Genomic DNA, 17773 nt, shown 5'->3' on the forward strand with positions numbered 1-17773 from the left:
GGTCTCATGCTGTCCCCCTCAATGTCACATCTGACACACAGCCTGGGTCAAAGGTTTCAAAGCAAGCTTTTGCTTTGTACCTTGTCCTCGCAGAGAGGGGACCAAAATTACAAAGTTTGAGCTAGTGCATCCATTTTTCCTCTGATTTTGTCCATGCCCTGCTGCTGCTGTGGTGTATTTTGGCTCGTGGTGTGTGCTCTGGGAGAGGAACCACCGTTGTTGCGCTCCTTGGGGACTATCTGTACTTCCAACCCCATCCGCAAGGACAAGGATTTAGGCTTTCACCCTTGCAACTTGCAGTCTCAACGCTGGCTTTCTTGGTTAAAACAACAAATCCTCTTTCCTCCCGCAGTCCGGCAAGTTCTCCAGCACCTCGCCCCCCTCCCAGGGCCAGCCCCAGGGCCTGCAGTACGCCGAGGACGCTGCGGAGCACGAGAACATGAAGGCCGTGCTGAAGACCTCCTGTGTCGGCGGGGAGAGCACCACGGCACTGGGGGTTCGCACTCGCAGCCGGGCCAGCCGAGGTAAATGCCAGCAGCTTCTTCTTGGCCACCTTCCTGGTGGCACGGCAGCCTCAGGGTGACCCGAGCACACGTGGTGGCCCCCTGGCAGTGCCCTCACAGCAGAAAGGGTCAGAAGACCCCGGTGGTATTCACGTGCTGGAGGTGGTGAGCTGGGGCATGGGGATGCAGAGTACTTTCCCTGAAGTTTTAAGGTGTGGGTTGCAGCCGGAGGGTGTTTGGAGCACAAGCTGGCAGAAGTTGTTTCCTCTCCCCCGTCAACTTGATTGCCCACTCACACCACAGTTTTTATTCCTGTTTTCGTTGTGGGGCATTCATGGTTCATGTTTTCAAAAAGGGGCATTCATTATGTAGTTTTCTCCATATTTTCAACAGAAGCATTAGAAGGTAGCAATTCAAACTGAAGAGAAGGGGCCTTGCAACATTTTAGGAATCATGGGAGAAAAAGGGGTCAGGAAAAAGAGAATGAAGCTTTTAAAATCTCCCCTGTTAAACTGTAAAGCTACTGGATTAAGTGGGGCCTGGGGACATAAAAAGAATCTGTGGACAGCCCTGCATCTCCTTGCTGTCCCGACAGATACCTCCTTCTCTGAGCTCCACAGTGCTCTGCTGTTTCTGATGTCAGCATGAGTGATTTCTGAAAGTTTACATGGAGGAAATGAAAACCTGAACCAATCTGCTGTTTCCAACACTTGATACTCTAAAAGAAGGGTTCACTGGTACAGCCGTTTTTGGCAATGAAGTATTTGCTTCTTGTCCAAGGCATGATTCAGTGATACACCTCTTCAGAAGGGCAGTCACTAAACCACTTCCTTGTTGTTAAGTCAACTGGTGAGACTGGGCTCACCAGTTCATTTTCTGTCGTCTTCCCCTCACCCCTTCCCATACAAATGCTACCTGGAAGATAGTTTTGAAATAAAGGGGACTGCACCAACATTTAAGTTGCTACTCTTCTGTTTTCATATTTCTTTTCCCTCACATCTAGATATCTTAAACTTACTTGGTTCTTTTTGATGGCACTGATACCATGGTCAGAGCATTCTCCACTAAGTGTGTGTTTGTGTAGTTTATTAAGGTTTTAAACCCTGATCCTGTCTAATTTAGAGGTTTCACAGCCCCAATTTCAGAAGCAAGCCAACTAGCTGGAGTATGAAGATGGAATAATTCAAGCTGCTCTGCAACAAGCTGAACAGCTGAAGTAATCCACTGAATGTTAACGAGCAGCGTGTCCTGATAATGAGAGTCAGCTTGTGTTCCCCTGAAGAATAGCAGAGGCAGAGGAAGGGTGAGCCAGACAGAAGCTTGTCAGGAGCACTATCATAATAGAAATGCCCTTGACGAGAGCCAGGAGAAAAGCAGCAGAACAAAGTGCTAATCAAAGCTGTTGTTTATTGACATCATGGATGTGATATGGAGCGGTCTCGCCAGTAATTTTTTAGCTGTTTGCAATTCTACCACACCCACTCTTTTGCAAAGCTCACTGTCAGTGTCCTCAATACATACTTGCCTTCAAATTATTCAAAAAACAAAAAGCATGCGGAACAGGAGTCTGTAGTGAAGGAACCAAAAGATGTGTCTGACACACAGCTATGAGGAGTAAGCAGTGCCAGAGACTTGGGATCAGAGACATGGCTCACTTGTTTGTTTGTGGTTTTAACCAAAATTGCTTATTTAGCTTTTCAGCTTGCCAATGACTCTTGCTTTTCTGCTCATAGCAGCATACGTGCAGTTGTGCCAGGACACATACAGCTTTGTGATGAGAAGGTGAATTCTTTCTTGTGAAAAGGAAAACTAGATATGTCTAACCACATGTTTTCCCTTTTCCATATCCTCTTTGCACAAGCCTGTGATACAGATGCTTAGAAACAGATTGTTTCCTTCTTTTGGTAAAAAAGGACCTGTCCTGCTGATTTTCATCAATTCCTAACATGCGCCCTGTCTTCTAGTCAAAGTGTAATTGGAGCAGAGGGGAATGTGGCCACACAATACTCCAGGAATTCTCATCTCCTAGACAATCTTTAGCAGACAGTTGCCAGTTATATGGTCATGAATAAGACTCAAATGCCAAAGGGAATCAAAAGTTGTAATTGCATTTGAGCTCTCCATTCTCTGCTGATACAGCAGAGAGTCTAGGGTATTATTTAAAGATATTCTCCATTATGCAGAATGTTCTACTTTGGCTGGTTCGAAGTAGCAATGACTGGGTTGCCTTTTGCAATTCTCAAAAAATAAAAAATAAAATTGCATAACCAAAGTGACACAAAAGACTCGTGTTTTCTTTTTCCTCAATTCATTTGCTGGACTTTTCCAGGCCGTATCGGTTCGTGGAACGCTGGCAATGACGATTCACCTAATGCAACGGATGATGCAGCAGATGAGATCATGGATCGCATTGTAAAGTCCGCCACCCAAGTGCCAAGCCAGCGAGCGGTGCCTAGGGAGAGAAAGCGGTCACGAGCAAATAGGAAGTCGTGTGAGTAAATGGCTATTAAACATCTCAGAATAAGCAAGCATGCACGTTATTTATGTATCTTGGTGTATGAACTTGGCCTGTACCATGCAGACATTCATTGGTAGTAGTTTGAGAGTATACTTATGATTGGCATATATTCCTCCTACTATTGTTTCAACAATGTTGTATGCAGTGGGTGACTCTTTTCTACGGAACTTCAAATGTCCTTAGCAGTAATAGAAGAAGAATGTTTTATGGTGCTTTAGAGTTTCTCTTATGACAGTACTTACTCAAAATTAGAGAAGTCGGATCAGGACCTCAAATACTTGATGCTGCTTAAATGTCATAAGGTACTATGAACTGGCATAAAGATTAACAGTTGTATCTGTAGCTGAATTTAATCTTAAAGCAAAAAGTAGTTTGAGAGATTTCACCTTTAAAAAAATTTTTCTTTTTCATGTTATATACCATCCTTCCACAGCCCTGAAAGCAAGATGACAACTGCTGTTTGGTTGCAAAGTGGTTGTAGAGAAGCTTCCCATGGGAAGAAAAGGTTGCACTTTAATAAGGTGGTCTAGTGATGTAGTGTGTCCACAAGGCAGAGCTGTGGCACCTAAGTTCAAGCAATTTGATTTTGTGCTGTAGAAAATGCAATGCTTAAGAGGTGATGATCTTTTGAGGTTTGCTTTTTTTTTTTTCCTTATGTGCAGGGACTGCTATAATTACTGTGAGATGGATAAGTACCCAAAGGATATAAGATTTTGATGTTTAATGTCATTCAACATATGTGGCTTTTTGACTACCTTTCCATCCATCTTTTTAGCATTTCTGGGAAGTTAGGACAAAGAGGAGTCAACAACAGTGAGTGAAAAATCACACGGATTTTTTTTTTTTTTTTTTTTTTCTGGAATTGCTCTAACAAAGTTGGTGATCAAGAACACTTGGTCTAAGCAGTAGCTGATTGCTATAAACTAGCATGTGCTGAAAGCATATTCACTTTCCCCAACATGCTAAGAAAGGAAGTTTTGCATGTGGCAAGAGTAAAAGCAAAGGCAACACTGGATAGATGAGACAGACCTTCAGAAAGGAAAATGAGCTGACACTGGATTGTCTGTCTTACTTTCTGTCATGCACTGTGCCGTACCTCCCTGTGGCATCACCTTCTGCTGCTACCCACTTCCCCCACACAGTTCCGGTGTTCTGCACGTGCTGACTGCCCTAGTTGGCTTGTGCATATGAAATAAGCCTCATGAATGTGTGACTATTTCTGTGGTTTATCTTGTGCTAAAATATTTCCTCTGTTAGCAACACTATCCTCACGCGCACACACACACACACCAGTCTTATTTCTGCTTTTTACCAGGTACCTTTTTCCCAAGGAAACACTTGCTGCAAGGAAAAAAAAAAAAAGGATAATGATAATAAAAATAATATATATTTTTCCATGGAGTTGGCTTTTATCCTTATTCAGTGAAAACAGTAACAAGGATTAAGCATTTAGTAAATGTTTAGGCTGTGACTGATTTCCACTGTAATTAATCATGATAGACTCCAGCTCTTTTGCTTGTTTGTTCTTCAAGATCTGGATGAGGCTCTAAAGTGGATTAAAAGGCAGTTTCAAAACAAACATAAAGTTCAGTAGTTTAGCATCTCTTTTAGCTGACGTATGCTGAAAGAAAGTGTGAAAGGAGAATGTCTTAATTGAACTATTTTACTGCAATAGATAGTCAATATACCTGAGAGATGAAAAATGAGGTAGTTTAACTGTAAAATACACTCAACTGGACTGGTAGTCTGGCACCTCCAGGAAATGAGCAGAGACCAGCCTTTGTCAATGCAAAATATGTGTTAAACAAGCAGAAAATCTCCCTGGTAGAAATACAATACAATTCAGGCTTCAGGCTTCCATACGCATCCTTTTGCTTAGTATTAAATCTATTTGTGAACATCAAAGTGAAACTCAGTTGTAAGGAGTGATTTTCTCTGTGCATCGTGTTGCACATGTCTAATTGCTTTCAGTGTAGAAGTGGAAATCTTGCAATGCTCACTTAAAATTCAGCAAAGGTTTTAGTGAAACTGAGTTGAATTTTGTGTCTAGCAAAATCAGAAACCCAGACTTAAATGCGTTGTATACATTTCCCATGGTTTAGGTAGAAGGATCTCATGGGCAAGGGATTTTTTTTTTTTTTGCCATAGACAAAGACATCAAAATATGAAATAAAAATCAAGTGCTACTCAAGTCATTTATAACTAAGGGAAAACAGAAACAGGAATGTGTAAGAGGTTGTTAAATTCAATAATTAGTTGTAATGGGAAAAGAGATATTTTGATGTGTTCATTTAGCCATTTTACCTTTTGTAATTGTTGAGAAATGTGACTGTATGCTGTATGCAGAGAGCTTAGTTAGATCTTAATGATGTGGAAGAGTTTGAACTCTCAGAGCAATCATCAGAACCATAAATTGGGAGGAGAAATAAGGCAGTGAGTCATCCAACAAAAGACAGATGGAAACGTCTGTATCTCTTAGTTGAAGATGTGAAGGTTCACTGATAAATCCAGATATGACTGAAGCTGACTGAGAACTAGTAGGAAGGAATTTGTTCAGCAGGAGCTGAAATGGACTACTGAAAGCTTATGTACAGTAAGTACATGATGACTGAGTTCCTGTGATGATCTGCAGAGAGACAGAACTTTATTCTCACCAACACAGTGAAGGCTTTTAAAGACTAAATCTGACATTTAAATGTACAGTGACCAACTGGAAGTCATTGCCTCATAATGGGTGTTCAGTGACCTGCCTACCAGACATATTAGACTGGTGTTATATATGAGAAAACAACATTACAGTTGTATTCTTTCATTAGAAGCCTCAACAGAAGGCCACAGGATTGAGTGAGCCACAGAAGCTGAAATGTTCTGTCACCCCTCGAGGTGGTCGTTCAAAGACAGCTTCAAGGCAAGTTGCCATGGGAAGCTTCTGCAGTTGTTGGTTTTTTTTTGCTCTGATGTCTTTATTCTGTGTGTAAACAGACTCCAGCCTCCAGAGATATCAGTTCAGCATATTTTAAAAGCATAAAATACTGTTTCCGTTCTTGAAGATTGAGGGCAGCTTTCTGTGAGAAAGGTTTTTATAGCATTATGGTTCAACTCAGTAAAGAAATAAAAAATAATATAATTAAGATTGTCTGGTTCTTCTATAAGGTTAGGATGACCTTCAGAAACAATGTCAAAACAAACAAGGAGTGCAAAGGAAAATTGGAGTAAGGAAGTTTTAAGAATCATCATTTTATTTGATAGCCCAAATTCCAATGGATACAATTGCTAAAGATAATTTTAACAGCTTACAGAACATTACTATAGATGTTGCAACAGTTGAATTGGGGGACCAAAAAATGAAACTCCCTGTATGAGATACCACTGAGATTTCAAAAAACAACCATCAAGAAAGGAGTTTATTTAATACAAAGAGAGCTGAATTAAAAGACTAAATGCAAAGTGTATAAGCAGAGCCTGCTGTGAAGATTACAAGATGTGAGATAGGAGAGGAAATATATAAAGAAGACCAAGGCTGTTCCTAAATGGGAATTTCATACTGTGATAAACAGCCTGTGTCAATTGTTGCTGTCTGGGGAAGGAGAAAAATAAGTATTCTTTTCATGGCAGCTTTGAGACAACAGAAGACACTTAAAGATTAGGAATATCATCCATAAAAGACTTTGCTTAAGTACATCTAATGAAAAAGAACCAAAAAAGACCTCAATAGACAAGTAGGAAGTTGATGCAGTTTTCCTTTTTGTCGTGGCTGTTTATTTAGAACATCCGTCCCCTAACCTAAAATCATTCTTTCAGGACTAGCTTTTGATGGAGATGCCTTGCCATTTTTGTGTTGGTCCCATTGAACTGAACAGATCTGCCTCAGAAGTATGATACAATGCCCATGAGTCAGTGTCACAAAGATCATACTTCAGTTTACTAATAGTGAATCAGCATAAAGAGGTTATTCATACTAATTTTGGCATATGCAGCACACTACCTGGAAATGCTGAGCCAGACAGGGTAGATATCCGACCTCTGTGATTGACCATGGCAGGGCTCTGAGAAAGAGCCAAAAGTCCTAAGGTTTCATTACTTTGTTCAAATGCTGATTAAGCCACAGTGTATCACAAACAGACCATCCAACATGCAGATACCTTAAGGCAACTAGGCTAAAACCTGAACCTGCATGTATCTTCCTCCTTTACGAAGTAATTGTTGGTATTGGCAACCTTCATATTTGAAAATGTGTTTCCTGGCTCCCTAAAGTAAAGGCAGTTGACTAAGAGTAGGGATCCCATCATGTTCTTGCTAACAAATAATTTCAGATAGCTGTGCCAAGTAGACAGGTCATCTTTAAAGATGAGTTGACCCTGAATGGTCATAGTGTAGGATTCAAGTGTGACTAGTATTTGATGGTAAGGAGCACATATTCCAGTGGTGGTTGCACTGGATTCCGCTGGAGGCACTGAATGAGAAAGTTGAATAGCAAGGGCTTGGTATTCCCCCACATTGTTTTTATCTTGGAACACCTCTGTGTGTGTGCGCTCTGATTTCTCTTAGATTTTATTAAAATTAAAAATCAACTTTAGATTTGTGCTGGAGAATTGGGCTTGGAGCAGATAATTAAATCAGAATTTAATCCAACATTTGAATGCAATGACTTGATTGAAATAATTTGTGAAGTTTAAGAAAGGAGACAGGACGGACATGATAACACCTTGTTCTTTTATTTGGTGTTGGAATCATATGTTAGTCCAATAATATATACCCTGTGACTTACCTCTGGGGTATGGAAACATCTCATAAGGATTTATTGATTTATTTGCATAACGACTTGTGGGGAGTAAAAAATCTTGCAGTCTTTATGCAGAAATGGATCTGAGGCATGACTCAAGTAATCTGTGAGACTCATACAAGGGGACTGTGGAGGAGGTAGGAATTGAACTGAGATTATCTGAATCCTAGACAAATAAGCTCAGAGCTGATGGATTAAATTTAACAACAGAACATCCCAGGTCAGGTATTTAAATACGAAATTCCACCTTCAGTAAAAGTGAAATAGGAGTTAGCATGCTGCAGTCATGTGCCAAAATAATGGTAAAATCTCTGCCAAAGGACCAGGCTTGGAGACAAGCTTGGAGACAAGCTTTAGACAAGTTTTAGTAACACATTCACTGCTGCTTTGAAATAAACATATTTATAAGCAAACAAAATAATGGGTGGGAGCCTATTTGAATCCAGAGGTATGTAACTTTTGTTTGGAAATCATAGGGTGCTTCAGTTAACTTTTTCTCCTTTTCTTTGTTTTTTCATGATTTTTCATTTTCATGTCTCTCCACTTACTTTTTCTGGCTATGAGAAGATACAGAAGTGCCAAAATACCAGGAGGGAGACTGTTCTTCTGATATTTATAGCCTGACTAAAAGCAGGAGTTAATGGAAATTATGCTTAAAAAATATATACAAAAAGAAAGTCTATATAGAATACTTTAAAGGCAAGCAACTTTACTTAGAATTTGCAGCTAATTATTTAGGATTTGAGTAACTGAATCCTATCAGGAGCTAGAGGAGGTGTAGAGTAATCTAGAATAATCACTTATATATAATAAGTGATACTTATTTAGCAACAATTCTTTGCATTTAGAAAAAGTAAATGTTTCGTAGATGGTATTCAGTGTCAAGGCAGTTCGTCCTCACACAAAGTACTGAGCCTTCAGAAGGTCAATACCCAGTTAATAAAAATCCAGTTATTGGATGAAAACACAGTGTGAGATAAAGCACTTAAAACTCTGGCAGCTGGAAAGTTAGCTCCACTGGGTGCCAAGATAGCTAGTGTCTTTTGGATGCCTTTTAGTAGTACATTCTTTCAGCCATAGGATGGCAAGATCTTTGCAAGACTGAAAGAATCAAACTCAGTGGTCTACAATTAAAAAAAAAAAAAAAAGAAAGAAAAAAGACAATAAAAAGTATTAATACTAATTAATATGAATGAATAATGCATACAGCTGACCACAGTAGGTGGTAGCAATGGATGTAACGAGTGTGAGGCCTATATAGTCCCGTGTCTCAGCTGTGCAAGAGGCCAACATAAACAGCTGTAGGGAAGAGAACCAGAGGAGCAGGGTAATTCTGTGCAGTCCTACGTGAGATATCCTACAAAACAAAAGGTTTTCTGAAAGCCTGGTTTAAAAGTCTAGTAAAAAATTATCTGTAAAAGAAGCTTAAATTCATTTTCCAGTCGCTGCTTCAGAGGAATCTATGAGTCGTTTCCGTAATTAATTTTATTCTGATACAAGTTACTTGCTCTTGGGCTCATATCCTCAAACTTTCTCCTCGAAGCAGCTTTATCATTCTTATATAAGGAAAGTCAGATATAAAACTAACCTAGCCCGTACCATTAAAATCTACAGTACATTCCTTAACTTGATCAGAGTTCATTGCAGAGATCATTGCATAGACCTAGGATATCAGAATTCAAAATGTGATTTATTTACCAAAAAAAAAAAAAAAGGTACTTTTTGTCTCCATAGGTAGAAGACAGAGATATTGAGCACTATACAGACATTCGCATTTTACGTTGACAGAAGCACAGAGGAGATGATATAGGTACAAGGAGAAAACTGCTGCTGCAGTGAATTGCCCCTAGCGATATTAGAGTGACCACCACTTTGTGTGATTAAATACCTTGCCCAGACATGCTACTCTGTGGAGGAAGAGGTGACCACAGCTCAGATTTTGGTCTGAGCAAAGAGTACATCCTGGTGGCAGGTGAAGCATGTCCCAGCAGGATTCCACAGCTGGCTATTAGCCAGACCATTGCCGCATCCTTGTGCTGTGTCACAGCCACTGGGAGAACAAAAAAGAAGTGAGTGATCTGCAACCTCCACTGCACTTTTAGACTAACACTTGCAGGTGCTGGAATTGCTCTGGGTATCTCTTCTCAGCCAAATGGCACTTTCTTTATTGCAAGAAAGAAGCAAAAGTAATGTGAGAGAAACTGACAAGCAGTGAGCAGTTGGTAAAAAACAAGTAATGTCAGTATATGCAGGAGCTGTTCATGTTCTCTGGTTGCAGAAGTTTTGTATTGAAATCTTAATTTCAAATACTTTTGTTTTGATTTACACTTTTGGTACTTTTCCAAGTGTAGTTCAGTAGAAAAAGTTAATTTTACATCATTAATTTGTATCTTCCATGAGATACAAATAGGTGATCTCACTTTTACCAGTTTGCTTTTCACTGTGTCGGTGAATTCATTTATATTACCCTGTTTACTTTTTAGTTGTCATATCATACTGGTATATGTCAAGGCTTTTGAATTCTTGTTACAGGATTCATTCCCAAAATTGGGATAGTTAAGTTTTGAGTACTAAAAAACTAATAGACGGTTGAGTTGCGCAGTGTTAGCCTAAAGTTGATAGGATAAGTATTTTGTTTGGTTTCTTTCTGTGATAAAATGTCTTTCAAGTTTACTAATGGTCAGCAGTATACTCTTTATATACATCTTTCCTTCCTGAAAGATTATTATTTTCAGCATCCAAGTAAGAAATCAGAAGCAGTGAGATGATGGCTGACAAGATCACACTGTTGTTATGGAAAGCACATATGTTTCCAAGACCAGGAAAAGATAAGGAAGTACAAGGTTGTTTTTCAAGTCTCCTTACAAAAGAAGTGCATTGACAGAAGCGATCTCTCCTGGAGCTTTCCAGGAGACCATCGTGATACCACAGCTGCCAAAGAGAGCCCTCTGCTGCCATGAAGAAGTTTAACACGAGGATCTCTGAAGGCAGGAATCTTAACTACGCTTGAATGCGAGTGTCAAATGCATTTGGAGGGAAGTCTTGTTAGGAGATAAAAATACGGTCTACACAAAGCTACTTTGAATTTGTCTTTCCTAAACAACATGTCAAAAAGTTTGTATATATGTGTATATATATATATATATATATATATATATATATATTATTTTTTTTTATGGCTTCCTCTGTGGAGAATTATACCACCTCATTAGCACAACTACAAGATTCTTGTGATCATAGTTGTTGTTTTTTTTTAATCTGATGGGTTTGTAGAACTGATCCCCTCTGCTGCTGTATTTGCCAGCACGGATTCCCAAAGGGGATAATTGATTTGCGTTCCCCAGAACCCGTCTGTTCAAACATGGTCACACTGCTCTGCCAAGTCACTCCTGAGCAGACAGCGCTGTGTTTATAAGCCTGAGCTACCTGCTTAGTGAAAGTCTATTACCTAATAATATATCACTTTAAAATAGACTGCGAGGCATTTTAAAATTTGAAATGGAATTTAAAGGCTGCATGCCCAAAGCACTTGTGTTAGATGGCTTACTTTCTGTATCCTATTTCCTGCCTTTTTTGTCCTGTGCATCGTTAATGTATAGTCTAGTTTTATATAGTGCTTACATTCAGACTCAATTGTTTTTGAGGTCTGTGCTCTCGATGCTTCACATATTAATAGTGATTGATGAAACTAAGTGGGAGAAATGAGGAAAGGGATGGCAGCAGGATTGCATCTAGTTGTAACTTTTTACAGTGGCATTCAGAGAAGTCCTAAAGATTAGAGTGGGTGGTTTTGTATTTGTTTCTTTTTGTCTTGGAAGGTTTTTGAGGAAAGAGTTATTCTCTTTACTGTTGGCACTGTACAAATGGTGACGTGACATACACAAAGCTGGAAACCCAGTTAATTCAACACTCAGTTTCAACTGCATGTCAAGTATTGCTTGAAAAGCAGTATCTTCATGTTCTCTAAAGCAGTGTTACTTTTTGTTCCTTAAAATGTAACCCACCTACAGATGAAATTCAAGTTAAGCTTTTCATGCAGAACATGCCACTTTGTTCATTTCCACTGCTATGCTCCTCTTTATGTCACCGACAACATATATTACACCAGGAGGTGGCTGAACTATGGTTTCTTCTTAGGACTTGTGCCATCTGTGAAGCCAAGCTGCAGGGCAGCCATACATTGTTTCCTGGAGCTTTCTGTGCCACTCACCCAGGCCAAGACCACATATAAGTTGGCTGTACTTCTTAAGAAAGGTGCTTTATAAATCCAAAAATTCACCTACAAATCCCTGTGAGAAAATCTCGACACATAATTTTTTTAGGCATCTATGCCTGCTAATACTAAGCAATGATAATTGCATAATAGGCATAAGCATGGTTTATATAGACAATGACATAAAAAAAAAAAAAAAAAAAAAAAAACACAAATGCAGGAAAAGATTAACAGGAAAGAATGTGATCAAGGGTGTCTGGGTTAAACTTTTGTGTTGCAAATTGCGATTGCTGGACTCTTCCGAGTAAAGTCCGAGACAGTATATTGAATATAAGAGAAAATAGACTGAGCGCACAAGCTGTGAGTAGAAGGGTAACAGAAAAAAAATATGAAATATGAAATGAAACAATATGATGGGGCTGGTATATATTGTCTCTTACAACCTGCTTTCTTGTTCTCCTTGCTGTGTATTTTACGGCCACCTAGAATTTTCTTTGTGCCAAATCAGCAAGTAGCAGCTGCATTACCTGGGCTGTTGAGCCCAGAGGAAAGTTCTGTGGCTGTCACATCTTTTTACAGTAGGAAGGACACTAATTCTGTGACTGCTCAAGCAGGAAAATGAGCCTATCTATGCATGGAACATCCTGCATTTCAGATGACTTGTCCATACAAGTGTTGTGAACATAGATGCCAAAAGCCATTGTAAGTGTAAGAATAAATGGCACCAGCAAGATTGTTCTTTACTGTTTGTTGCATCTTAAAGAAAACAAACAAAAAGAAAATAGTAGGAGGAGGGGAAATCAGGAATGCTATTTGTCCTTTAAAAAACAATCAACCCCTAGATAATAATATTCTTTAACAAATCTACACTTAGGGAATCACTTTTTTTTTCTTCTAGATATCCGCAGTGTTCTGTGAGGGCTGTATATCTGTGCAGATGCTGACCCAACAGGCACAGTCAAATTCATTGGGTTCCTCATAAGCACGCTGTATTCTGCCAGGATTTAAAATAAATTTTTAGATTTCCTGATTAGCAAAGAATATCATACCCTCTGACCCCATAAAAACAACATTTGGTTTCTTGCTTATGGGATCTCAGCAGTCCTTGATTGTGACAAGAGTAAAAGTTATTTTCTGTCTATGTTATGTTTCTTTAGCAAACGTTTTAAAAATTGCTTAAAGAACCTAAAAGGTCATTTGAAAGCCTTATTTTTATTGTCACTGCCTCCAAAATACATTCCATAACTCAGTTTAATGTGATCTGCAGCAGGCCAAGAGTTTTACAAGCCAAGATATTATGTCTAGTCCAGTTAGAGACACGACAGAGTTCAATGAAGAGGGGAGAATGAAGATCTAGTTTGAGAAATGTAATTTTGCAACGCCTATAAAACATGGAAGGAAAATATCTCTCTGCATTCAGTTCTGATGACTGAACGTGTCCCTGACCTCTCCTGATGTGAAGGAACCCTACCAAATGCATTATGAGGAAATAGAAGAAAGTCTGAGGACATCTGTTTAGCAGCATGTCAAGACAAGGTTTGCCCACCTCTCCGAGTAGTCCTTGCTCCTGTAGATAACTCAGCCACCTTCTGGCTTCATCATCCACAAGACCTCACAGCCCACAAGCCAGTGCAGAGAGTAGTGAGAAGCTCTCTTGTGCCGCTGCTGATGCTGCATCCATCAGCTCTACTGTCAGATGAGGAAATGTACTGTAATTTGCACATACTATATATAATTTTCTTACAAAGATACCCTCTATCAGGATGCTTCCATCTCCCTAAGTGCAAAGTTCTGCAAACTGCAAGTGGATTCATCTATGTCAGGTTGGCCTTTGGCATTATAGGAGCCAGAAGTCACTCATTTGAGTCTGGACATGATTTCTGTCAGCTGTTACCCTTCAGGTTGCTTGTTGGCGGTGGACAGCTTTAATCTAGCAAGTAGTCGCAGTTCTTTGCAGTATTTGGCCTCACATGCTTAGTTTATACAAGTCAGCAGCTGACTGTGTTTATGGGAACCATTCTGTCGTTGGCAAGTTTCTTCACATCTTTGCTTTTTATTAACCATTTTCTTGACAGTCTCATTGTGACTGCCAAGCTCTTGCATTGTTTGGGGCTGTTTCCTCAGAACTGCTGACCTTAAAAGCTCAGGTCAATGAGATGTCTTAAATCCAAGTTATCTTTCTCTGTATTACAGGGGGAGAACTGAGATAACTTAGATCAGCTGAGGGTTTCAAAGAGATTCTTTTGCTTAATTACTACTGTATGTGTCCCGGCAATTCACTGAGTGTCGTCATTCCTTCCTGCTTTGCAGTGACAAAAAAAAGTACAAACCAGGGGTTGGTCTCCATTGTGTGTCATGTGGCAAACCCAGCACAGGGCACTGGCCCTTGTCACACACTGCACACAGTATTTTTTTAAGTCATCCAGAGGTTATTTGCAAGGCTCTCAGACTAAGACTTCAGTTCATTCAGTAGGTCTGCCTCTGGAGATTCAGAGAGAAGTCTTGTTTATGTAAAGAAAACTCCTCTGTTTCCTACTTTTTTTTTTTTGGTTGGTTGGTTGGTTCGTTTTTTTTGTTTGTTTGTTTGTTTTTGCTTGTTTTTTTTCCATGAAGATGGTTTCAGCTGTGGTATTGTAGCACTGGCTATGATTTCTGAAAGTAAACTCATGAAAGTTTCTTCAAAGAGACCAGTGTGCTATTGTAAATCTGTTTGCCTTTTCCTAGTAAACTAGTAAGCAATTCCGTAACTTGGGCTGACGGAGGAATTTAAACAGCTGTGTTCTGCTTGGTGGAAGTTACAGAGGCACACGTTTTCCTTTCCAGTCACATATGTGCAGTAGTAATTGCACTGGCCTAAAGAAGGTTGATCCAAATTTACTTTGGCATAAATAAGACCAGGATTTGGCTTGTTCTGGTACCTGGCCACCATTAGCAGAGTATCTCAGTCCCTACCAAATATTTAAAAATAGGGATAAAAATTGCCTGTTCTCTCACTCGTCATGTCATACCATCTGACAAGAACAATAACTTGGTTTTACAGTGGTGGTTGTGCTCAGATTGTGAATGGGAGTGAATGGCTGCGGTCTGAGTGTATCAGGGATGTGTGCGAGAGCAGTCCTGAATACATTTGCTTTGGAAATTTGTTCTGCATTCAGTCTGCCTGTACTGGGAAGAGGTAATGTTGTCGAGGCAGTCATCTGGTGAAAGTTTTGTCTCTTGTACTCATGTTTTGTTGTTTTTTTTTTCTACAAGAGACAGGTTCCTTGCTTCAACAATATGGCTGTTGTGGGATAGTTCATGTTTACAGAGGAAGAACAATTTCTTAGTGAGCAATGTCGAAATGCATTTTGAGTCTAAGTAAACTTTCAGTTGTTCTCGGAAAGCTCTTCTTAAAAATCACCAAGTATCAGGCTATTTTAATACCACTCCGCTGTTGGTGGCCAAGCTAGCTATGGTTCCTTCTTTGGCTGCATGCTATACAGCAAAAAAATATGTTCAGGAGAGAGGCAGTGTAGGCAATTAACCAGGTGAACAGCTCAGGGAAATCTTTGTTTTTAATGGGGGAAAATTTTCTGCTGCAGCTTTCTTGTATCTGTTCTTTCGCGCCTGGTGTATTTCATTTTGATGTAGAAATAAGCATTGTATGATTCACTGAGGCCGTAAGGCCTTAGGGTCTTACGCTCAAATCTGGAAGTGAACATTTGTCACTCTAGATATGTGTATATCAAATCTGAGAAATACAAGAGTGCCAGTGACAAGGACTCATTCAAAACAGTTGAGTATTCAGCCAACACCATGGAGACCCAAAGCGTTTTGCTCTTCTGGTAGCACTTGTTTAGTCTTTCTTAATCTTGGCTTTATCAGTTGCAGTTAACACTGTGCAGCTTTAAGCTAAGCATTGTTAAACTTGGAAGATGTTGCTGATCTGTATTGTAGGAAAAAGGGATTATCAAAAAAGGCTCCATACAGACTCCTGTGATCTTTAGTAATTATGCAAACACTGCAGGAGAAAGGAGACAATCTTGAAGGAAATCTTTCAAGTAAGTGTTTGGTAATGGTGAAATGATTGTACTTGTAGCACTCTAAGTTCACTTCATTTCAGTAATTGATGGAAATAGTAGATCATATTCATCTTACCTGCATGGTATCAAGTGTTCAACCATGCTGTGTTTTCCCTTTCTGTTAAGTCCTTGCTTTCTGTACCGATCCATTCACTCCTCTCTCTCCTGCTAGATCCTTGAATGTGACCACCCAGTTTCAGTTCCATGCAGTAAATATCTTCACAAATTAGAGGTCTTAACTATGTTAGATGACAGCAATGCAAGAAGTTCTTAACCACTGTCTGCAATTCGTTTCTCTAGAGTTTCCTCTAGACTTCATTATTTTGGGACTTCAAATGTATTTTGTTTAACATGGTCACTGTTTATGCTTTGCATGCAGCTTAAACTTTTAAACATGCATTTTGTACTTAAAGAATAGCAAATTATGGCTCAAACACCTCGTTTGCATCTTGAGCTAAAACGCATTCACCTGGAAATCTTGGCAATAGAAAAACAAAGACTGTGTGTGCAGTCACATAGTCACTTATTTCTGAATAAAGAATGAAAATGCAAATTTTAAAAGTTTGTGTTGTGGCTACTGTTCAGAACACTTCATAGCAAGTTAAGAAACAAAAATTTGACCCAGATTTATTGTTTAAATTCGTCTAAAATGCTGAACAAATGGCTACTAATGACAAAGATGGTACAGATGGGGCTAGGGTAGGGGAACATTACAGAAGAAAGCGGAGTGTGTACGAGCACTGTATTTATAATGATTTGAATTGACTACAAAATTATCATATTTTAATATTTTAAGTTTAAGGGGTTTATGTTTACACCTTGAAAGGTTCACGTAGGATTTAATAGTGATAAATTCAATTGAGATCTATAAAGATCCAAAAGCTCTTTTAAAAATTCTGTATGAGATAATAGGGCGTATAGTACTTTCTATGGACAGAGAAGCCACTGATGCAATTTCAGAGAAGAAAAAGAATCTAAAAATGCTGGGTTATTTCTGTAGAAATCTTCGTTGTCTAAATGTCAAATGACAGATGGCTATTTGCCTGACTTTTTGGAGTTGCCGGGTAATTGATGGTCCCCTTGATTTGGCGTAGGGCATTACTCTGTATTTCTGAACTTGAGAACCTGAGTACATAGCAACTCTGGATTAGATTCAGCATGCAAAGTAAGTGTTTTTCAGCTGAAAGTCTTGTGTAATTGCCGCTTCTAATTGTTCGCATTTTCTTTTGTTTTATTATTTGTATTTTGCCTGCTTTTGGAACGTATGGCCACGCAGTGAGAAGGACACTAAAGAGCGGACTGACCCCGGAAGAAGCCAAAGCACTGGGCCTCATCAGCACCTCCGAGATGCAGGTTTGACGTCCCAGAGGTGGCAACAAGAAGAGCCGTCATCCGAAACACACAGGCTGACAACCCTTTGGTGTGGCGCTGTCCTGCCAGCCTTGTCTGCTGCTCCCAACGTCCCGTCCTCCATTAGTTCGATGTTAATAAGCAACACAAAGCAGAACGCCACCAGCAGGGCAGAAGAAGGGTGAGCCGCAGCCCAGCACGACATCCTGACAAGTAGCTGAGGAAGCATATGAGTGCTCGTAGGCGAAACTTTGTGCCTGCTTCCCTGGTGGCGTGGGTAGGAGGGGGCTCTCTCTGAGTTATCTGTCACTATGTAAGCTGTGTTTGCGTTGGCTTTCCTTGTGC

The 17773-nt window shown here is 39.7% G+C and overlaps 1 protein-coding gene across 9 annotated transcripts in view; it reads left to right on the top strand.

Moving 5' to 3' along the window:
• FHOD3 (formin homology 2 domain containing 3) overlaps window positions 1-17584 on the top strand; it is a 394706-nt gene extending 377122 nt beyond the window's left edge. For 8 of the 9 annotated variants that reach the window (XM_084510276.1, XM_084510270.1, XM_084510271.1 and 5 more), the window contains 3 exons: window positions 353-524; window positions 2833-2994; window positions 17355-17584. In XM_084510276.1, coding sequence (XP_084366402.1) covers window positions 353-524; window positions 2833-2994; window positions 17355-17437 — 417 coding nt within the window. In that variant the 3' untranslated portion in view covers window positions 17438-17584. Of the gene's footprint in view, window positions 1-352; window positions 525-2832; window positions 2995-3796; window positions 3835-17354 lie in introns of all 9 variants that reach the window. The other variant, XM_084510273.1, reaches the window with a different exon arrangement.
• The last annotated feature ends 189 nt before the right edge of the window (window positions 17585-17773 follow it).

Source organism: Aythya ferina (genome assembly GCF_964211825.1).
Source record: "Aythya ferina genome assembly, chromosome: 2".
Classification (NCBI taxonomy): Eukaryota; Metazoa; Chordata; class Aves; order Anseriformes; family Anatidae; genus Aythya; species Aythya ferina.